The sequence below is a fragment of the Nelumbo nucifera genome, chromosome 6, assembly GCF_055504915.1.
Source record: "Nelumbo nucifera cultivar China Antique chromosome 6, China Antique-T2T, whole genome shotgun sequence".
NCBI lineage: Eukaryota > Viridiplantae > Streptophyta > Magnoliopsida > Proteales > Nelumbonaceae > Nelumbo > Nelumbo nucifera.
In genome coordinates this window covers 35,821,360-35,845,358 of record NC_142654.1, presented here as the reverse complement: position 1 = coordinate 35,845,358, position 23,999 = coordinate 35,821,360, and the positions used below count along the sequence as shown (strand labels likewise).

The 23,999-nt window shown below is 38.3% G+C and overlaps 1 protein-coding gene and 1 pseudogene across 1 annotated transcript; both read left to right on the top strand.

Annotated features, from left to right (window-relative positions):
• Window positions 1-1,018: 1,018 nt before the first annotated feature.
• LOC148790766 (AT-hook motif nuclear-localized protein 17-like) lies at window positions 1,019-2,084 on the top strand (annotated as a pseudogene).
• A 2,680-nt stretch (window positions 2,085-4,764) lies between these two features.
• On the top strand, window positions 4,765-6,042 carry LOC148790765 (putative long-chain-alcohol O-fatty-acyltransferase 1). The gene has a single exon (XM_088890509.1). It carries the CDS (start codon window positions 4,831-4,833, stop codon window positions 5,872-5,874), a length of 1,044 nt encoding a protein of 347 aa, XP_088746635.1. The 5' UTR covers window positions 4,765-4,830; the 3' UTR covers window positions 5,875-6,042.
• Window positions 6,043-23,999: the final 17,957 nt, after the last annotated feature.

Here is a 23,999-nt window from a genome sequence, read left to right as displayed (position 1 = left end):
GATGTAGGACGTTGTGGGGGACTGATTTAAAGTTGGGTGGGGTGGGGGTAGAATAGAAGGTGAAGTAAAAAGTCAAAGAAACAAATAAAAGCTAGAGGAGATGGAAGTGAAAGGGGTAGAAAAAATATTATTAAAAGCTGCATAAATCGGTATACAACGGGGTGGGTGAGATCAAATCAGCCTTTACAACGTCCCATAACATATCCCTGCCGTGTATATAATGTCCCACAGCATATTCCGCCGTGTATTAGAAATATCTTCCATAATAATACTAAAAATGATGACATCATTATTGGGAGATGTTTTCAATACACGACGGAAATGTGATGTAAAACCTTGTGGGGACAATCTGGAAGGCTGATTTGAATTGGAGGGGGGGGGGGGGGGGGGGGGGGGGGGGGGGGGGGGGGGGGGGGGGGGGTGGTGGGTTAGAATAGAAAATGAAGTCAAAAGAAACAAATAAAAGCTAGAGAAGATGAAGGGGAAAGGGGTAGGAAAAATATTATTAAAAGCTGCATAAATCAACCAATCCGCTGCTTTGTTTGCTTCTTGATAAACATGGCGATAGAAAAGGCCACAATCCAGAAACACATTCAGCTTCAGGACACACATCAATTATCGTTGAAAGGTTCCAAGGGGGGCCACCTGCTTCTTGGGGCTATAGATAACTAATAGGGAAGGTTTTTCCTTTCTTAAGTACCTCTATACAGAATGATTTATAAATTACATAAAAAAGTGTCATTTTTTGCCGTGCTAACTTATAATGAGAAGGTTTCTACCAAAAAACAACTCACAACTTGAAGGATTATTGAAAATAAAAGAGATAGATCTAGAGAGAGAGAGGAGAATTCAGGAATATTATTTATTTATTATTAAACCGAAAAAAAGTTGGGCATGGATGTTAGAAATAGAATGATGGGTATCACGTATATTTGGAGGTTTTGGTTTTAGTATTTAAATCACTAAATAATCTAATTGAGCCGGCTATTATTGACTCTCCTCCACCGAATGCACTTGACAACGACGAGCGGAAGTTGTTTGGAAACCGAGAGGTCGACCACCTGGGTCGAAGAACAAACCCAAGCCACCAATCGTTATTAACAAGACAATGACTGTGCCATGTTTGGAGGGATTTTTGTAGGAGGTCACCGTTTCATCTTCCTCTGCGAAGTCGTCTCTGTTTACTATCTCTCTTGCAGGACGTCACAGGTAGGCGTTTGGAGGGACTGTTGCAGGGTCATTCATCGCTGGGAGCACCGTAATTCTAGTTGCAGCATCTTTTATTAACCCTACTTTCCACTGTCTTCCTGGTTAAGATGAAGAAAGTGAGGACGTTAAAGCTGGTAACATGGTGGGTGGAAGCGATTCTTGCACGAGTAGCATGTCCATGTCTGTTTACAGTGTTGCAGTTCTGAGCCCTTAGAATTTCCAGATCCCCCCTGAAGTCTTGTTGTGGCCTCCCACCTCATGTCCTCCATACTGAGAACCGTGAATACCAGAAAGGAAAACAACAGAAAAAGAGAGGAATGGAAGGTGGTTGCAACCCTGTTTGTCCTTCAGATCGGACCTACCATTGGAGAAGTCGAAGAAGAAGAGAAGAAAGATACATCGCCGCCGCCGGAGCTTTGTCACCGTTGATTCGTTGTCGTCAACGCCGGAGCTCTGTCGCCGCTGATGAACAAGGGTTACTCTGTTGTATGGGTAGGATTCGGTGGAGAGAAACGAAAGAAAGAACTGAAAGAAGAAGAATCGAAAGGAAAAGGGGCTTTTTGATGGATAATCGACCGGTTTGTATTCATGCTAACTGGTTCGTTTCCATGTGAACCGGACCAGACCAAACGCACGTTAACATTGGCCTGGTCGACGTATCGATCACCCATTCACGAGTGCACTCGTCCATTGCACCCACGGGTGCACAGAATGCGAGCTCGGTCTTTTTAGCTTCTTGCCTTTTATTGTCAAATAGAAAATGACCAAATTTTGGCTTCCCTAAGGCTAAGGTTTAATTCTTTTTCTTTCATTGTTTTGGAAAACAAAAATATGGATAAGGTTTCTAAATTGAACAACACGTTCATTGGCATGTATCACATTTTCCACTCAAACGATTAAATGGTTGTTTTATCCCTGGTTAGCAGGTCCGGGCATGTATCACATCTTCCACTCAAGATCTTGGTTCGAGCCTGGCTTGAGGTTTAAATTCAAGAATTAATTAGCCAAAATTTAATCCTAATATAGCTGAACCTACTCAAGTCAAGATGAGGCCTAAGCAAGTTTGTCAGGATTTAAGGTTTCTTTGCTCTTGGATTTTATAGAATAAAAGAAAGCTATACTACTCAAATGCCATTAGAGAGCATCTGTACTATATATATAAAGTAAGATTGTCCATATCATCCTTTCTCCTTTTCCCCTTTCCCCTTTCCCCTTTCCTACCTCTTTCTAAACACACTCTCTCTCTCAATCACCTAAACCATCTCCCCTCTTAAATGCCATTCTAATGTCTTTTTCCCCTTCTCCTATTTCTATCTATCACTATTTCTCTCCATCTTCCATATCCATGAATTTAATTTTTTATCAATATATTAAAATATTGATGTTTAAGTTAAAACTTAAATATTGAAATAATGCAAGTAAAAAGTATCTAAAATAAGAGAAAAAAATAAATAAGGCAATGAGACAAATAATACAATTAATAAAATTTAATAGTTAATTAAAATTATCATTATAGTTATAAATAATATTTTAATATTTTAGTTATAAAACTTCTCTCTCTCTCTCTATAGGACGTTTTGGGACCCATGTATTTACATTGAAACCCTTTTGTGTTCACCGAACATACATTGTTATAAGAAGATGGGTCAATATGATGACTCAAATGGATTGGATCATTTCATAATCCCAAAAAGTGATTGTCCCATTTTATTTAGTTACTGATTCAAACAGATTTTGATTGATCTAATTTGTTTTGCCAAATCTATTTTATAAATTTTTAGAAAATATATCTTGAAAATTAATATTAGCAACACTATTAAGTAGCATTGTTTTGTTAAAGTATTAATTTAACTATTAACTAAATTTTTCAATAAAATATTTTTCTATTGTATTTTAATAAAATTTCTTTTAAAAGTTCACTAAACATTTTTTTATAAATTATGTGAAATTTTCCCTCCTCATTTTCTAAAAATATTTTTTGTGGACATGAATTGTCTCCTTTGGTTTATAGCTCCATTACTTTGTCAATCAGCTCCCCAGGTTTATCAGTTTCCTAGGAGAAGAAGGCAGAAGAAGAAATGAACTAAGAGCCTAAAAAGCACTACGCATGAAGAAGATGAAGTTCATGGGTCAGGTTATTTGAATACCCAAAAACGATCCAACCCACTAACTTCAATTGCCAATCCATAACAAACTAGACCAATCTAGTTTTACCATTTCAATCCCGTTATGCAATTTTCAAAACAAAGAGAGTAGGGTTTGATAATTTGAATACCCCAAAACCATCTGTCCGCTAGCTTCAATTACCAATTGGTCCAATTCATACTGAATTAGACTGGTTTGGTTTGATCAATTCGACGCAGTTATGGAATTTTGAAAACAAAAGGAGCAAATAAGGAAAAATTTTACTAAAAAATAGTTTTTCTTAATTAGAAAATAACAACAAAGTTTGAAAGAAAAATATTTAGGGGTGCAATTTGGGCGAGTTCAACCCGAGTCCAACCTGAGTTTTTGTATGGATTGGACACGAGTTTTGGGCTATGAGTTGGGCCTGAGAGGGAAACTAGGGCCTGGCCTAAATTTGGGTTAGGGTTGGGCTTTGGTTTCGGCCTCAGGTAGCCTATGACCGGAAAATCCCAGCCCAACCCAACTGAGCCCGCCAAAAAAATATGCATACATGTTTTTATTATATTTATATAAAATATCTTTTTCTTTCAATTATGTATATATATGCATATGTATAAAATATGTACATGTACATTTGTAAATTAAATTTATATATATTTTTAATTGATTCTATTCTGAAATTAGGTCATAAAACCCAGTAAAAGATGGATATATAAAAACATATACATAAATTCTTTCAGGCCAGATCAACTCACCCAAACTTGAATAAAATGACCCGGCCCAGCTCAAGCCCAATTTGGATTGTATTGGATTGAGCTTGTGTTGAGTTTGGGTTGATAAACTTGGACTTAACCAAGGGTTAGGCAAAACCCACCTTTGGACTTAACCAAGTGTTGGATTAAGCCCACTTTTCCAGAATTGCATGAGTTCACATCTCCTTCCCACAACGCCCAACAGCACATTCCTGCCATATATTGAAAACATATTTTAATACATGACGGGGATGTGCTGTGCGGCGTTGTGGGGCGGAGATGTGAACTCGAATTTAACCCTTGGCGCACTAATGTACTAGTACTACCCACACAATGCAATGCAGTTCGTACATTGAGAACATTTCTGTTGGACAGTGTGGGTAGAGTTATTGTGGAATGGCCCTTACAGACAGACCTAATATGGAACTGGATCTGCTCACAACAAAATCTGACCACACATCATATGAATAGTACTAGTGGGTCTCAGTCTCACGGTAAGATGTGCGGATGTAGATTAAGTTGGGATTGTGTTGGGACAGTTTGTCAGCAGATCCATCACACCTTTCATTGTTTTACTTTTGGTTGGAAAAATAACCATCTTAGCCAGTTGCGTAAAAAAGCAACTTATCGAATCTTTTTATTCTATAAATTAATGAATGATTTAGAGTTATGAGAAACCAGTAGACCAAACATAACCCGAAAGGCAAAGACAGGGGGAGACTGGGAGAGAGAGAGAGAGAGGATGAACGGTGAGCTGCAAAGCTTTATCAAGGTTTTATTATCAGTTCTTTCGTCTCTAACTTACTGCTATTTCGTAGCTTCAAAGATCCCCAAAGGCAAACTTAGGCTCCTTTCTCTCCTCCCTGTCTTCTCCATTTTCACTTTCCTCCCACTACTTCTATCTACCGTTCATCTGACAGGTACCACAAGCTTCTTTATCACCTGGTTAGCCAATTTCAAGCTCCTCCTCTTCGCTTTCGATCAAGGGCCCTTATCGTCCCACCCCCCAAAATCATTTCTCAGATTCATATCCATAGCTTCTCTCCCCATCAAAATCAAACAAAACCCATCTCCCCAATTCATCAGAAACGAAACCAAATCACCTCTGAATAATCTCGCCATTAAAGCCTTTCTTTTTGCCCTTCTCATCCGTATCTATGACTACAAGCAATATCTACAGAGAAAAGTGGTCATACTCCTCTATTGTTGCCATGCTTTTCTTCTCCTCGAATTCATTCTAGCTCTCGGGGCCTTCCTAGCTCGGCTTCTGCTGGGCCAAGATCTCGAGCCGCAGTCGGACGAGCCCTACCTCTCGACCTCCCTGCAAGACTTCTGGGGAAGGAGATGGAATCTAATGGTCACAGGCATTCTACGGCCAACCGTATACAATCCCGTAAGGTCCATTTCGGAGCGTGTTGTGGGGAGGGAATTGTCTCCACTGGCAGGCGTTCTGGCCGCTTTCTTGGTATCAGGTCTGATGCACGAACTAATTTTCTATTACATCACCCATGTGACTCCGACGTGGGAAGTCACGTGCTTCTTTCTACTCCACGGGGTGTGCACGGCGATGGAGGTCGTTGTGAAGAAGACGGTCAACGGCAGGTTGCGGTTGCACCGGGCGATTTCGGGGCTGTTAACGGTCGGTTTTGTGGTGGTTACTGCCATGTGGCTGTTCTTCCCCCCGCCCCTGAGGAATGGTGCGGACGCTAGGCTCATTGGGGAGAATCTTGTTGCAATCGCTTATGTGAAAGAAAAGTTGGGAGAGATATCATCTATTACTTTGTAAGGGTATGTCATTTATTACTATAATAAAAATGTTAAACCACTTGACAGTTCACGTAGCATGTTTTTCTTCAAAATCTTCATTCTTTTCTTTTTTTTTTCTTGTTTTTGAATTTTCTAAATTTTTATTCTTTAAAGAATGATGTAGAATGACAAGGATCATTTATTAAAATATTCCCGATAGTTTGCAATTAATTTATTTAATCAACCTTTCGCTAGATGAAAGTGGAAAATGACGGTTTTAATATTAGTATCCGTTTAAATAAATTTAATAGAAAGAAACTAAAAACAAGAATATCATTTTTGTTCCAAATAAAACATGGACAATCATTCTATTTTTTTCTATTTGGTCAATTTTGTTTTTTCCTAAGAAAAGTATTAGGAATATTTTTAAAATAAACAACCATGGTTCTATACCCTTGAATAGGGGTGCAAGTCGGGCGGGTTGGGTCAGGTTTATGGTCGACCCATGCCCAGCCCTAAAATTTGGGCTTAAGGCCCGAACTCAGCCCGAGCCCGAGGTCAAGCCCAATTTTTTCAACCCAAGCCCAGTCTGCCCTGTAATTTGATGCACTTGGGTTGGGCTCGGGCTCGGGTTGGTCAATGAATCCACTCTAAAATTATACATATATAAATGTATTTATGCATATATATATATATGTAAATATGTATGCAAAATATCTATACAAATGTTATATATACAAATATGTATGTATATATGTAAATATATATGCAACATTTTGGGCTCGGGCCGGGTTCGGGCTACCTAAGGGTTAGGCCCGAGCCCAACCCGTAAAATAAAAAAGCCCAATCTCTTGGGCCTGAGCCCAGTCCGAGGACTGAAAATCCAAGCCCAGCCCATGTAAAATTCCGGATTAGGCCGGTTCGGGTTCAGGCTGGGCCTGTCCAAGTTGCACCCCTACTCTTGAACATTTTTCATTTAGTTTATAAGAAATTCTTAATAAAAAGTCAATTAAGTAAATAGGATGCAAACTATAAATCTATAAAAAGATATTTTAGTAAAATATAAACTATAAAGTAAATTTAAATAAATCCGTAAAACTATACAAGATGTTATAGTAAATGACCCTAAAAACAAATCCATAGACTGAACTGTTGAAGTGTCTGGTTTTTGGGTCAATGGTTTAATTGTCCGTTTTGAATGGATTATGTTAGAACATATTTAAAATAAGAAATAAAATTCACCAGTCAAATGGTTTATAAGTTCAACCGTCTGGGTGAGTGCTTTTCTGACCACTCAATGGTAAAATAGAACTAATTGCCTGGCCAATTTCTAGGCTGAATGGTTCAAACACATATAAGATCTTAATTATTCCCAACCAAGTTACTTGAAAGTACTGCTAAAATCTCTCTCCTAAAATATTTTACACTCCTAAACCCACCTTGATTACACGCATTTCTCTCTTCTAAAATATTTCCACAGGCTCTATTTTCTCTCCTACACCCCGCCTAAATTTTCTCTTAAGGTAAACCTAGGCCCAACTCTGAATCTAGACCGGGCCCGAGGTCAAACTCAACCTTTCCAACCCATGTCCAACACAAACTGAAAATTGACGTACTCGGGTTGGGTCTGGATTCGGATTGGTCAAGTTAGCTCAAGTGAGCCTATCTAGCCCAATGCACTAAAAAGTTCCATAAAGCTATTTAGGAGTTGTCTCTATTTTGAGTATATGCATGCACGCCTATATGTTTGTGTGTGTGCGGGCATATATGTATCAATGTGTATGTATGCAAGTGTGTGGTTGGGTCTGTATCAGGTTGGATTCGAGCTAGGCTTGGGCTTGAGGTTTTGGGCCTAAGCCCAATCCAAGGACCAAAAATCCAAGCCAATCCATGAAAAAATGTGGATTAGGCCATTCTAAGCTCGAGTTAGACTTGTCGAAGTTCATTCCACTCCTATTCAAAATTAATTGATTAAATTTTAAGATAATTAAATAGGTAATAAAATGGTTAAATATTAAAAAATGTACAAATAATTAATAAATGGATAAAAGGAATATAAATTGTTCAAATAGTTAAAAACTAATTGTTAAAATGACTATATAGTTAACCTAATAAACTAAAAGTAATTAACTTAGATTAATAATAGAAATGAAAATGAAAATAATATGAATTGTTTACAAGAAAAAAAAATAGAGATGAAAATGATGAAACCATTAAAAATTGATTATATAATTAAAATGATCAATGACTAATACAATAATCAAATAATGAATAAAATAGTAAATAGAGGAATTTCAAACATTGACTTGGAGCTAAGGGTGTAGGTAATATTTAGATTGATCTCAATCTCAACAATATCATCAAGGTCAAATCAAATCTCAATGAGAATGCAATTAGTCTCTTCATTAAGGTTTTGATTCTTGCCTTTAATATCAAACCCTCCAAATCTAACGTTGTTGACACAAATTGTACCGCGAGAGGATATTATAAGGAAATAAAAGAGAGCTATGATCCTAAGGTTGTTGAGGGTTTTATGATTCTTATAACCATGAGAGATGATGGAAGAATTACAATTTGTGTAGATCTTTTTAGTAGTCAGGAGATCACCACCACTTTGAATTAATAATAGTGATTTATATATTGAAGTTAAAGTTAATTAGACCTATTAATGGGACAAGTAGTCTAATGGTCTTGGCTGCGGGTTCACGCTTAAGCATAAATTTGAGGCCTATGGGCTCAAGCTGTATGTATCAGGCCTAAATACTTATATTTTATATGTTATTATATATAGATTAGTAAATATTAATATATAATAATATTATATAAAACTATATTCACTCCAATGGGGGAGCCACCTGGGAAACCAAACAAAAACCCTACTTTTGGTTCTATATTGGCATTGAGTTCGGGTCCTTTTCTAGTCTAGTAGTTCTTGATCCCCTAATTGTGGATATTCTGTTGAAGGATCCTTCGATCAACATTAATATATGGGGTAAAGTTGAAGAAGAAAACAATATTAAGATGTTCAAAAAAAAGGGAAAAGAGTCACGATCCATTAACCAAATAGCATCATATATCCACAAGTATGGAGAGAATAGAGAGAATGGAAGACATAATCTACAATGGAGAGAACGAACGATGTAATCTAGAATGGCCAATTTGCATAACCTTTGTAGAAAAATGGGTTGTTCGGTAGGGAAAATAAAGAATGAATTCTCTATTTAATGGCCAAATGTTCTCAAATGTGATTAATAACGAGTGGAATTTCCCATGTAAAATGAACTAACGTGGCCAACTATGATTTTTAACCTCCTTTTTAAAAACAATTCAAAATATGAAAAATGTAAGAAATTTTTCATATATTAGAAAAAGGGAGAAAAAGATAATTAGGGAAAGTAGCTAGAGTAAACAAGTGTTTAAGTTAGATTTCATCTAAAAGAATGGGGCCCACATCTATATACCATTTGGTTACCATTACCATTGAGCCAAAGCCCCCTGGAGTTACTAAATCTTTTAACAGCTTGGTGCCTTTGGCAGCTTAGTGCCTTTTGATAAACAATGCCTGCAGGATTACCATTGAGTCGGAGCCCCCATCAGAGTACTAGGTCTTTGTTATCTTGGTGGCCTTATAAAATATGTAAGGTCGCTGAGGAGTAAGAATCATGTAGTAAGGCCTTGTGTAGTGTCACAGAAGGGTAACACCCTCGGGCAGGGCTGAAGAAGTAATGGATTCCTGTGCAACGCCGTGGAGGGTTAACACCTTTAGGCAACAAGGCCCTGTGTAGTGCCGCCGTGGAGGGGGTAACTCTCTCGGGCAAGGCTGAAATAGTAACAGAATCCTATGCAACACCGCATAGAGGTTACACCCTCAGGCAGGACTAAATTAGTAACGTTTGAGGTAGAAGTGTTAGTAGCATATACATATATTTAATATTTCATGATATTTTCCAGCAACAGGATTTAACAAAGCTAATGTGCTTGTTGAAAGCTTTTGAAGTAAATATTATTGTAGAAATGAATGTATCATGGAAATTTATTGTTGAGTAGTATGTGGTGGATCGTTGAAGTTTTGCTATTGAAAGTGAATGTTTAGTTTGCTGAAATTGATGAATTGCTAATGTCCGATGGGTTGGACAGAAACTGGGGTTATAGTATACTGAATCAGACTGGGTAAGACTTGGAAGGGAGAGAGAAGAGGTTAGGATAACCTCTCCCATGTCCGATGGGTGGGACCGGCATGGAGAACCCAACACGAAGACAAAAACAAATTGTTAAAGTAAAACTGAATAGTGAGAATCATCTAAAATCCAATGTGGTAAGTCAAATTTGTAGTAGGGAACTTCCTTCCTTGGGTTATAGTTATTGTTTATTGGGAAAATTTATGATTAGTATTAGTATTATGTACTTTGGATCTAATGTCACTTTGGTTCCCGAATTTTAAAATGCGACAATTTAGCACTCGAACTTTTAAAATGTGTCAATCTAGTATTTGTAGTTAACCAGTTGTTAATCATTCGTTAAGTGGCATTTGAAAAAGACATAAATACCCTTTAATTTAAGTTAACAATCACAAATCTTTGCCTCTTCTATTTAAGTTAGCATCACATCTTAGTGGCCATTCTAGTGACCTCAACATTATTGAATAGAAGCAAGAATTTGGGATTGTTAAATTTTTGTCAATGTTTGGATGGCTGATCGAGAAAATTAGATAACACTCGAAGGGTATTTGTGTCTTTTCAAATACCACTTTACAGTTAGTTAACAACCGGTAAATGGTAGGTACTGGATTGACATATTTTAAAAATTCAAATATTGAATTGTCACATTTTAAAGTTCGGGGACCAAAATATCACCAGACCCAAAATACAGGATACTTCCTGAGGTGATAAAAGCCATTTGGGTGGCATGTATAACCCCAGGAAGGAAACTTTTGAATTTGCTTGCTATTACTTATATTAAATCAATTTTTTTGATCATTACACAACGTCAAAGGCTTTTATTCCTGGGCATAATATTCAAGATAACATTGGAATAATGCATGGAGTTGTTCATTCTTTCAAAAAGAAAAAAGGTAGGGGAGAATATGTATATGCCGGCCTAATTAGGGGTGTCAATGACCAGTTTTGGATTGGACTCCGTCCAAATCAAAATCCATTTGGACAGGTTGGACAAACCAATAAGACATGAATTTGGACAGACTGAAGAGACCAATATGACATATTGGATTGGACCTGATCCGTCCATAATGAATTTATATTGGATTGAGCCAATATCTGGTCCATTGATAGAAAATAAGAACATAGGTGTCAATGGACCAGGTTTGAATTAAAATCAGCCTAAATTAACAGGAATTTGAACAGATTAGACAGTCTCTGGACCGATCCAAAATATTTATTGGACTGGATTGGACCAAGTCCATTTGTAATGGACTCACATTGGACTGGACCGTTGACACCCCTAGACATAATGATTGATCTAGAAAAAAAAAACATGTGAAAAATTAGATGTTATTTCACTACAGCTTATGATAAATCACCTAGGTATCTCAAGACAATGGATTGATCTTATTATGTCATGTATTACTTATTCCTTTTTCCAATTAATAATAAATGTAGAGGTTTTACATTCCTTTTATCCAACTAGGGGTAAACTCTTTCAGTAATGATCTATAGAGCCTTAGAAAAAGAAAATTAAAGCCATGTAAATTGGTTAGAAATTCTCCCCCATTATCTCACATTCTTTTTGCCGATAATCTTTTCACCTTATTCTAATAACCAAATTAAGCTAGAGTGTTTTAAATATTGTAAATGAATTTTGTCTTCAAGCGGGGGAGACCGTGAATTTAGAAAAATCAGTTTTGATTAATTCATCAAAAGTTTTGGGGCTAACTGTTTAACTTATTTATCACTAATCAGATCAAAACTATGCTCATGGAAGATTGATTCTTGATCTATTGCTAGTAGACACACTCTGATCCAAAGTGTGATGGAGGGAATTCCTAATCATGTAACTCAACTATTCCTGGTTCCTAAGGCAGTGTCATATAAAATAAATAGATATAAGAAAGATTTCTGTAAAATGGCATTCGATGATCAAGAAGACAAGAATGAATTCATTGATATATATACAAATTCATACACGTGCAATGAAATCTTATAACTAACTCCAGCTGTTGGGGTAACCGATTCCAACTGGTAAGGAACTCTCTTGAATGTTTACGAATCCTTAGTACTCCCCTCAAGTTGGAGCATCTCAGATGCCCAATCTGGGTAAATGGTATAGAAAGTAATATGTGGAGATAACCTTAGTGAAGAGGTCTGTTGGTTGAGAGGCACTGGAGATATGAGCAGTCATGAAATCACCGCGTTGTATGTAGTCACGAACAAAGTGACAATCAACTTCAATGTGTTTTGTTCGCTCGTAGAACACAGGGTTGGCTTCTATGTGCAAGGCGGCCTTGCTGTCACAGTGGAGTGTTGGGGCTTCAAATAAAGTAATTGTCAATTCAGCAAGGAGACGTTTTAGCCAGATGGGTTCAGCTGTTGTGATGGCCATGGCTCGATATTCAGCTTCAGCAAATGAACGGAAAATTGTATGTTGCTTCTTGGTTTTCCAAGTGATGGGGGAGTCTCCTAGTAAAGTTAAGTAACCTGTGGTGGAGCGGCGAGTGAGGGGGCAATTCGCCCAATCAGAGTCGTAGAAACCATGGAGCTGTGGTGAACTAGAAGCTGAGAAGAAGATGCTATGAGATATTGTGCCTTTGATGTAACGCACCACTCAAAGGGCAGCATTGTAATGTTCTTGCTTGGGAGCATGCATAAATTGACTCAAGCAATTGATAGCAAAGCTAAGGTCTGGATGAGCGCCTATTAAGTACACAAGCCATCCAACAAGTCTTCTATATTGAGCTGGATCGGAGTATGGAGCACTAGAACTATCAACAAAATGATTTTGTTGCTCCATGGGTGTGGAGCAAGGTTTTAATTCAGTCATACCGGTGTCTCGACGAATGTTAAGCACATACTTGTGCTGATTGAGAAAAATTCCAGAAGTTGATTGAGATACTTCTTATCCAAGAAAAAATTTGAGTGAACCCAAGTCCTTTATGCCAAAATGATCATCAAGGTGTTTCTTGAGACAGAGAATGCACACATTTTCATTTCCTATGAGAATGACATCATCGACATATACAAGAACAACAACAAAAGAATTCCCAGAACTGTATGTGAATAGGGAATAATCCAAAGAAGATTGACAGTATCCCAAAGAAAGAAGTGCTTGAGTAAATTTCTCGAACCACATGCGAGATGCCTGTTTGAGGCCATAGAGGGACTTCTGTAGTTTGCAAACACGAGTGGGATTTGCTGAGTCAAAACCTTGGGGAATACTCATGTATACTTCTTCATGGAGATCACCATGAAGAAAGGCATTATTCACGTCCAATTGATGGAGATCCTAACCCTTAATGTCAGCTACTGCCAGTAAGCAACGAACAGTGGAGAGTTTGGCCACTGGGGCGAAAGTATCATGGTAATCGAGGCCTTCAACCTGGGTGTAGCCTTTCACAACAAGTCGCACTTTAAAGCACTCTATGGTTCCATCAGCCTTATATTTGATGCGATAAACCCATTTAGCTCCTATGGATCGTTTGCCAGGAGGTAGAGGGGTGACAATCCAAGTATTATTGTGTTCAAGTGCTGCAATTTCATCCACCATAGCTTGACACCAACGTGGGTCTTGGGCAACTTGAGAATAGGATTTGGGCTCAACTTCAATGGAGGCTTGGTTTGACTGGGAGATGGAAGGGGAAGTTGGCAAATGTAGTCTTGAAGATGTGCGGGCTAGTTAGTGGATTATTGTGCTGAGTGGGTGATTGGGTTGGGCTAGGATAGTCACAATCATCAAAGGTAGATAAAGGAAGAACAGATTGATGATGTGGGAAGATGATTGAGAGGCCATGCTGGAAGGGGAAGTGGTCCTCATAGAATATGATTTCATGACTAGTAAATATTTTGTGTGTCAAGAGAGTAAACCTAGTACCCCTTTTGGCCATGTGGATAACCTACAAAAATGCAAGGGGTAGCCCGAGGTGCAAATTTGTCATGAGGCCGAGGACGAATTTGAGCATAACATAGGCATCCAAAGGCTCTTAAGTGATAATAGGAGGGTGGTTGGTGGAAAAGGGCTTCATAAGGGGAAATGTTGGAAAGTGAGGGAGTGGGTAGTAAGTTTATTATATATGTGGTTGTAAGAATGCATTGCCCCCAAAAGTGAAGAGGAAGGGAAACTTGAAATCTCAAGGCCCGGGCCACTTCTAGTAAATGGCAGTGTTTACATTCTGCCACTCCATTTTGTTGGGGTGTATCTACACATGAGGTCTAATGTAAAATACATTGTTGTGAAAAATATTGTTGAACAAGCACTGAAAGAAACTCCAAACCATTGTCAGAACATATTTGATTCACATTAGTATTGAATTGTTTGTTCACCATAGCACAGAAAGATACAAGAAAATTACCAGCCTCAGATTTATTTCTTAGGAGGTAAACCCACATACATCTCGTGTGTTCATCTACTATAGTCAAGAAGTATCTTTCTCCTGAATGAGAGAGGGTCTTATAACCGCCCCGTATGTCACAATGTATCAAGGAGAAAGGTGAGTTACTATGGGTATTGCTGACTGAAAATGGTAGGTGAGCTTGTTTAACTTTGTGACAAATGTCACAACAATTGTCCAAGTCAGCTGTATTGACTCCAGGAATGAGAGCAAGCCGACCTTGTGAGGCGTGGCCTAAGCGTATATGCCAAAGTGTGGAACTAATGGCAGAGGTGGAATGATGAGCAGTTTATGAGTGATTGGCGTTGGAATGGAAAGTGAAGTAATACAGTCCATTTCGGAGCTCACCCGTCCCAATCACAGTCTTGAAGTGTGGGTCCTAAAGAATACAAAAGGATGGAAAAAAATTGCCACACAGTTCAATTGTTGTGTGATTTTGCTGACTGATAAAAGATTGCAGTTAAAGGAAAGAACATGTAGAACATTATCAAGAATGTGGGATCCAATGGTGATTGTGCCTCTATGATTGGTGCAAGTAAGGGATCCATTTGGGAGTCGAATGGATGTAGTTGTAACAGTGGTGGGTGTGCTTAACAGAGAACCATTTGACACCATATGGTCCGAAGTGCCAATGCCAATGATCCACTCTATGGGATTAGAGGAAGAAGGCTTACCAGCTGAGTCGGTGGCTGCAAATTCAAATGGTTCACAACTTAGGAGAGAGATCAACTGCGTATACTGATGCATGGTGAGGCATGCCACTGAAGAAATGTGATCAGTGAAAGGTACAAATTCCTTGGTGTCTGTGGAAACACAAGAAGCTGCTCCTGTATTCTTTGAAGAGTCATCGGTAGAGGGTGAAGCTTTGTTATTCTGGCGATGATTCCAATTAGGTGGATAACCTACAAGGGCATAGTACCTATCCTTCGTATGGCCGGTGCGCTTGTAGTGATCACATCGAAGCTTGGATCAGGAGCTCCCATGCTTTTATCCTTAGATGCATCTATTGCTAATGCTGCCGCTTCAAGTTGCAAAGATCAAACAGTTGAGAGTTGTTGGTGACGTTCTTCTTGTATGATGAGAGCATACACTTTGTTCAGGGACGAAAGGGGCTCCGATTCGAGGATGCTTGAATGAATTATGTTAAAAGATTCGTTCAAGCCCAATAGAAACTGATGAAGCTTTTCTCTGTCTCGTTCTGCCAAGAAAACCCTGGCCGTTCCACAAGTGCATTCAAGACATACTGTAATAGTGCTGAGTTTGTCCCATAATGTCTTCAGACTTGTAAAGTAGCTGCTCACAGAAAGATCACCTTGTTGCAACAAGGCTAAATCTCGCTTTAGTTGATATATTCAGGGGATGTTTCCCTACGAAAATCTTTCTTGAAGCTCTCTCCAAATTTTTGCGGCTGATTCTATGAAGGCTACGCTATAATAAACCTCTCTTGTCAGTGAGTTGAAGATCCATGCAACTACCATCAAGTTGCATTTGATCCATGAATTCAGATATGGAGAACTAGTTACTGGTTTGGGCAGCAAACCATTAATGAAAGAGAATTTGTTCTTTGCCACAGTGAATTGGTCATAGCTCGTTGCCACATTGGAAAGTTGTCACCATTGAGGAGGCAAGAAACAAGAACCGCTCCTGGAGTATCAGACGCAGGCATGGTTCAAAGTATCGATACAATACGCCCGATACGAGGTGTATCGTATCGTATCTTTTGAAAAAGATATGGTCTGAAACACCTATTTCCAGGTGTTCCGGATCCCCAATTTTTTTAATAATAAAAAAATATCTTATAAGCTTTCTAAAAAACTAAACTTTGAAAAAAAACTAAAAAAAAGTATGTATCGGCCGTTTCTAAGTACCGATGCGATACGACCGAAACTCGTATCGTATCGATACTTTGAACCTTAGATGCAGGTAAGTAGTATGGAGAATTCTCTCTGGTTTCCATGGGGGCAGACGATTGAATTTCTGGTGAAAGTGTCGACGATTAGGAAGAAACAGATGAGGCAAAAAAAAAAAGAAAAGGAAAAACAGGGGAAGTGACGGTTGGGACTCACCAGCTTTGATACCATGTAAAATGGTATTCGATGATCAAGAAGACAAGAATGAATTCAGTGATTAATTACAGATATATAGACAGATTCAATACACGTGGAATGAAGTCTTGTAACTAACTCCAACTGTTGGGGTAACCGACTCCAGTTGGCAAGGAACTCTCTTGAATGTTCACTAGACCTGTTCATGGGCCGGGTGGCCCGATGGGCCGGCCCGGCCCCCGGACGGGCTTGAACATGTTTATAGGCCCGCGGGCTTAAACTCGGGCCAAAAATCCCGGCCCGAAATAAATTCACTCAGGCTTGGGTTTTGTCAAAATAGCCCGGCTCGGCCCGACCTAAAATTAGACTTAAAAAGGGTTATATGATTATGTCCATTTGAATAAATTTTTTGATTTAAGAATGTAAAACTGTGTTTCAAAACATAAAAGAAAGGGAAAAAAACCATCTTGTAGGCCCATTGTTCATTTAAATAGGAAAAAAAATCATCTGAATTTTTAATTCTAATTTGAATAGGGAAAATTGTAATTTTTTTATTAGGTCGGGATTCGGGCTCGAGCTCGGGCTTTGAGCTTTTTATCAAGGCTGGGCTCGGGCCCAAGTTATAGGCCCGTTGGTCGGGCCGGGCTCGGGCTCGGACTTAGAGTATTTCCATTAGTGATGAGTAAAAGCTCAGCCCGAGCCTGCCCGGCCCAGCCCATGAATGTGTCTAATGTTAACGAATCCTCTAACAGTTTCTATGAAGAACAATGAACAATAGGAAACCTTATCATCATGTCGGTTGGAGTCATGTTATAAAACCAACAAAAACTATGGAGGTCTTGGCCTAAGAGATACCTCCATTGTCAATAAGGCCTTTCTAGTCAAGCATGCTTGGAGTTGGAGGTTGTGGTAGAATTAGAATTCCAGTAGAATTAATTCTATCAAAATATTAGAGGGGATTGGATTTCTAGGACATGAAAGCCATTTCTACAGATTCGTAGGGATGGAGAAAGCTTTTCCCAAGTCTCCGGTACCATAGTTTGTTACCCAATGTTGTTGGACTGGACACAAAACCGTTTAGCTACTGCTGGGTCTAAGCCCAAAATTCCCTTTGTATTTTTATATTTTCTGGTATTACATAGTACATCGCCCTGGCCATACTACGGAGAGTTGCTGGTTTGACCCACCGCCTCCCATTTGGAAGGGACGAAGAGTGACCATGTCGACCATTACTGGGTCATAGCTAGAATCGGAATCTTTTGGAATTAGAATCCGAACCATCCATATAGTCTGTTTGATTTAAACAGGAATGAGAATGGGAATTAAAATCAGCAGGAATAGGATTTCATTTCCAAAAAGGAGGCAAGGAATAATCATTCATTCGCCATTCTAACAAGAATGGGAATGGGATTCCAATTCCATCCAATCAAATAGTTGGAATTGGAATAGCCCATCCGATTCGATTCCAGACCCCTATTTCCGTGATCCAAACAGGGCCTAAGTCATTGCAGAAATTTCTACATAAAGGAGACTTCGTTGGTCTTCGTGGCCCGGAGGCCGGAGAGCAGAAATTTCCGCGCAATTAGCGCTGTGCTTTGAACGCTGAATGTGGAAAATCAAACTCCGATCCATATGATCAATGACCTTGACCCCAGTCAACTCCACAGCATCAGAAGTGTGTCTGTGTTTTATTGGAACGCAGTTAAATCTGGCAAAAAGTTGACTCAACCCTAAAAAATAGGGTTAGGGTCTCATATTTAGCTATTCGATTGTGAGAATGACCTGATCCGATATAATCTGGAAAAGACTGGGTTGAGTTGGGTTGAATCATAGTCAAGCCGTGGATCCGATTGTCAAGTTTAATTGGGATTATTTATGCATTGTTAAAAGTTTTCACTCTTTAATTTTGTTTATTTAGTCTTTATTATTTAAATGTTCAATTTTTTTTTATTTTATATTTAAAATTTTTAAGGTTAATTTTTTAAAATTTGGCATTTTCATATAGTTTTTCTTTATTTTTTTTTAATTCAGTTGTTTTTTGGGATGACCCAAATTGATCCATGGGTCAACCCTAACCCGAACATTTAGGGTTAGGGTCTAGGATTTGGCAACCTAACCAGAAATTCAATCCGACCCGTCAAGTGTATTGCCCGAACCCAAACCCGACCCACCCAACCCAATTGCCAAGTCTAAACGCAGCAAATGTTCTCTCAGATATGTCTTGTTTCACCGTAGGACTTGATCACAAGTCATCTTGCAATGTGAAGAAGATCTGGCGTCTCTACAGAGTATCTAATTAAGAGCAATATTAAGCCACTCAACATATACTAATCATAGCAACCTCATTAATACTCACTACGATATATGATATGTTTTCCTTTGTTACATTCAATTAGAGCTGCAACTGCAATTCGCCTTTAAAAAAATTAGAGTTTGCAATTCTTACTCCCAAACCTTCTTCAATTCCTATCAGTTCAGCTTACGATATTTCTTCTCCTTATGGCTTCCATGCTTCCTCTTCTCTGTCTCTTTCTTCTGCTTATCCTTGTTTCAACTTCTGCACAAACCAATGGTAACATAACCTAGGGAACTTCTCTGTCCACCCTTAACAAAAATCCTTTTGGTCTTCACCTTCTGGTGATTTCGCATTTGGGTTCCAGTCCCTCACCGGAGGAGATAGCTTCTTGCTGGCAATCTGGTTTGATAAAGTACCAGAAAAAACCATTGTTTGGACAGGAAATAAAGGTCAGCCGGTGCCGGGAGGGTCTGGACTTGAGTTAACTAATGGAGGAATTGATCTCAGGGACGGCCAGGGCCAGGAGATTTGGAATCTGAAACCCAGTAATGGTGCTGATGTTACTTCTACTACCATGCTCGACACCGGAAACTTGGTGCTGAGAAACGAATCCGGTATTGTATGGGGAAGCTCTGACCCCATAGAAGGAATGTAATTTATCCGTCAAAACTCATTCTCACGTGAGATATATTTTTTTAAAACCTAATTTTACCCTCCACCTCCCTCCCTCTCTTTCTCTCTCTCTCTCCCCTTCTTTTTCCTATTGGGTTCAGGCACAAAGTGAAAGGAAGGGTTTCACCAATACGAGGGGTTTCAGTGTTTCACCGTGCTCTTCGTCTTGCCGAAGAGAATCAGTAAGAAAAGATATTTTAGGAAAGTCAAAAAGAGATTTTCTCTTTCATTGCTGAGAAGGACCTCTTTTCCTAAAATACCATCCTAAAACCTTTCTATCTTATCCTTAGGTCTTCGTCTCAATCTCGTAGGGAGGCTTTCTTCTTCATTATTCCAACATTTTGAGATTCAAAGGCTTTCGACGTAACTAGCATGCGGAATAGATCTTAATTCCGAGGAAGAGATCTCAATTCCAACATCCTCAAAGGCTTTTTCTTCTTCATTACTTCTTTATCCGTTTTAAACGAAAACCTAGGAGCAGATATGTTGATCTTAGTTCTGGCAAAGAGATCTCAGTTCCAGCATCATCAAAGGTTTTCTTCATTATGGACTTCAGACTTTGTTGTACGGTCTGAAATTCTTCTTCCTCGCTTTTTGAGAAAGCAGAAGGAGAACAATTACAGAAAGAAAGAGCAAGCAGCAGGAGATCTCAAAAACCAAAACCCCTATCATCCGCCAACCAGGATGTTGCAGCCATACAGCGGCTCGCAGTGCGGAAACAACGGGCACAACTCCCATACCTGCTCCGAAGTTGTGGCCGCTTTTGAATCCACCGGTGGATTCATGCTGCTCAGTGTTCAAGTCACCGAGGGCTTGATCTGTAAGACCGTAAGACAGAGCCCCGATGCCTTCCAATATCTGCTTAGATTATGGTGTATTTTGCATCTCCCAAGCTTTTTGCTAAAACATCCAAGGCCGTGCAGTCATTGGCATTTAAAACTGTCTTCCTAACAAAAATAATAATAAATTCATCCTCCATTAGTTGCCACCGATTAAGATTAAGCTCCATAGTTCAGATTGTTGTAACTGTAACATTTAATAGAAACCATCGTCGGCTCCGGCTCTGGAACTGGTGTTAGAATTCAAACTGATCTTAAGGCATGTGGGGCGCTTGGAGTGTATTGCTCCACTGTCATTATTGCGGTCACCGTGTAGAACACCGTCGGAGTTCAGGTGTGGACAGAAGAAAAATTGGATGCGGGGTGCATCCCTCTTCAACCTTCACAAACAAAATTTCGGGTGATTCAAGTCTCCATAGGTAATGTATAAGGTAAATTTTTAAAGAGGAGGGCGACGGAAGGTTAGTGATCGCTGGGTTTTGATGAATCAGCGTTTCTTTCTTCTTTTTCTTGTTTAATTTTAAAAATTTGGAAAAAAAAATAAAGGGTAAAATAGTCTTCTGTTAAGGGGCACTAACAGTAAGAAAAGTCTTAATCAATTGTCAGAAATAATAGGGGTAGCCTTAGTCAATTTTCAAACAGTAAAGATACACTTAGTCAATTAACTAAACCATAAGGATAATTTAAAAAATTTACCCTTAAAATTATTTAAAGAAAAACTAAATTCAAAATAAGAAAAAAAAGGTATATATACATAAGAGGTTGAGTAAAAGAGATAAAAACTTTTATTTTGCTAATAATGTGGCAGCTATTGAAAACAAAGGCATACATATTTACCAAAACCCATTAACAATCCAAAAGCTGCTAACCAATGAAATTAAGTTTAATACACCAACGATTGCCTTGGGTCTAGGATACCTAGACCGATAGATTGTTCTAGCTTCTTATGTGCAGGATAGGATGCAGCTCCTATGAAGTAAGTCTATGTCTACGTTATTTTAAATTGCCACAAGTCCAGTCCTGAATCCGGATAGCCAGGAGGACTGAGTAATGGATTGAATTCTCGTGCAGAGTATTGCCTATGCCTTAAATTAGTGATCAATCGGAGACCTAAGATTTATGCGTTAAAGAGTGTATCTATGAAGATTGACTGATTGGACCTGTTTGGTAGGTACTACCTATAGTTCATGTTCATTGGATTCTTCAAGCTTTTGATTAACTTCCTTGAATCCACAAAATGAGTTTAATGATTGACTGAATTAATTGACCCATCATCCTAACATTAATAAATCAATTTTCCATAAGATGGTTCATGAAGATTCAAGGTGGAACAAGCATCAAAATATCAATAGTTCTTACCCAAAGTTGGTTACCAACTTTGAAAGAATGTGTATATAGCTAGCCCAGGAAATCTGATCATTTTCCCCTTGTAAGCTTAGAATTCCATAGAAATTAAAAGGGTTCATTCACAATGTCCCTGAATCAATCCATACTCTTAAACTTTTTAGTAATAACATATCATCCTAGAAACTCATGGATGATGGTATTTATGCTTGTACAATTTGACAGTTTTGGGCATTATTTTATCATTACTTTAACTCAACTTTGGGCAGTGGAAAATGTCAAAAAAATAATCCTACACTACAGACTACAGACCTTGGTGGAGAGTCCAGAGTAGAGCATCTTCAAAGCATGGACAATTATGGTGGCCCCAATTATATGCATGTACAATCTTTTGAAAATATACGGATGCTATTGAACTTTAATGAGTTAAATATTTCTGGTAGCCATTGTACCTTCTTCCATATTTTGTGCACCTTCTTTACATCCATTACCGTTTAGGTCCAAACACTCTGCATGCTCCTATCCAACTTTCCTTTCATTTTTATTTTCTCATCAAACCTACTTTTAACATTTTCCCTCACCAAAAGCACATTTTAAACTGTAGAAACTAGATGGTAAACAAAGCAATATTATTTAATAACTCATCACCCTATATATATATATATATGAGAGAGAGATATTAGGGTTTCAAGCGATCTATTTACCCCGAATCAGAATTTGAATCCAATCCGATTAAGATGATTCAAGTTCCATATATTTACAAAAGTGAATCCATTTACATCTTCATGCTGTAAAATTTAAGGGTCCATTTGATTCGTTATTGGAATCGGAAATTGAAATGATCTATTCCGATAGACTTTGCTCTAAACAGGAATTTGAATGAAAATTGGAATAAGTTGGTATGAAATTTCATTCACAAGAGAAAAGGGAATGAACATTCTTTCAAATTGAGGAATACCATTCCACCTAAAATGGGAATGAGATTCCAATTCCCTTCAAGGCCTCAACCAAACAGTTGAAATTGGAATGGATCATCTAATTCCGATTCCAGGACCATATTCCAGTGAACCAAATGGGCCTTAAATGTGTGTGCTTTAAAAACTGATGAATATATTAGTAAATGACGTTGGATTTATATGTATTAAAGAGTTCTTCTAGTAGAAAATTAGAAATTATTTCCAAAAATCATTTTATTCATGACAACAATAAAGTCAATTTTAGTTTTTTATAATGGTAGATAACACTCTCTTTATTTTTATTTAATTTATTAATGATATTAGATATCTGAAACCCACCCAAGTCTTATCTAAATCCAATGGATAAGATCCAACTGGAATTTGAATATTAAAGAATTAAATTTGGATATGAAAATATCTTGACCATGTATGATATCAATGCAAGTTTCTCAGGCAACAACAATGACTTGAAATTCGAGAGAGCACTTTGGGTTCTATGCACATTTTTAAATGTTATTTGGTGCCAACTAGGTGTCATTGTGTCATTGAATGCTACATAAGCAAAAATGAAAAAAAAAAACATTTTCTTTATTAAAAAAATGTCATTTTGATGTTTTTTAAAAAATTACTTGCACAGAATCCAAGGTATTAGTGTTACTTGAAATTGTTTAAAAACGCTTAAAAACATTAAAACAAATAAGAAAAACTAGAGGAGAGGAAAAAAATGCCTACATGGGCTGACTTAGATGGTGTTTGGTTCCATTGTCATTTATCTGAAAATGGCATCATCTGAGTACTATATAGATGTTTCCCCCAATGGAGCTTGAATTGTTGTTTAGTTAAACCATTTATCAAATAAATGCTTTTTCTCGGATTGTGTGAGAAATGCCTAATTGTGTTTTTTCACTATTCAACTTATGTGGCGCATAATGGCGCCTAATGTCAAAAAATACTAAAAACTGTTTTTCAACCACTTTTCTTGATTATCAGGGAAGATGTCGTACAAAATATTTGTTTAATACACGACAATGAAACTGAACATTTATCAAGACTAAAAATCCCAATCCATTCCCATCCCCATAGGGAATGGGGATCCCCATATTTGCCCCACCCCGCCTTGGTCAATCCTACTTGCATACTTGCAATTTTTTTTTTAAACCTATCTTGATGGTGCGTGATCTAGTAGCACAACTCGGATCTCGGGATGCTGAGGTCAGCAAGCTGAGCTGCAAGAGAACAACCAAAGTGCCTATGTTGCTTGCATGTTTCATCGGATAGATGTTCTACTGATGGAGTGGCTCGTGGATCTGGTTTTGGTTGTCGAGCTGTTAGTTCACCACCACATTTGAGTAGAATTCTGGCCAAGGGCATATACTATTGAGGGACCTGCAGCATCAGCAGCCAAGGCATAAACTAGGGCTGCATCTAGGCCATTATGGCAAGGTGACATTCCTAA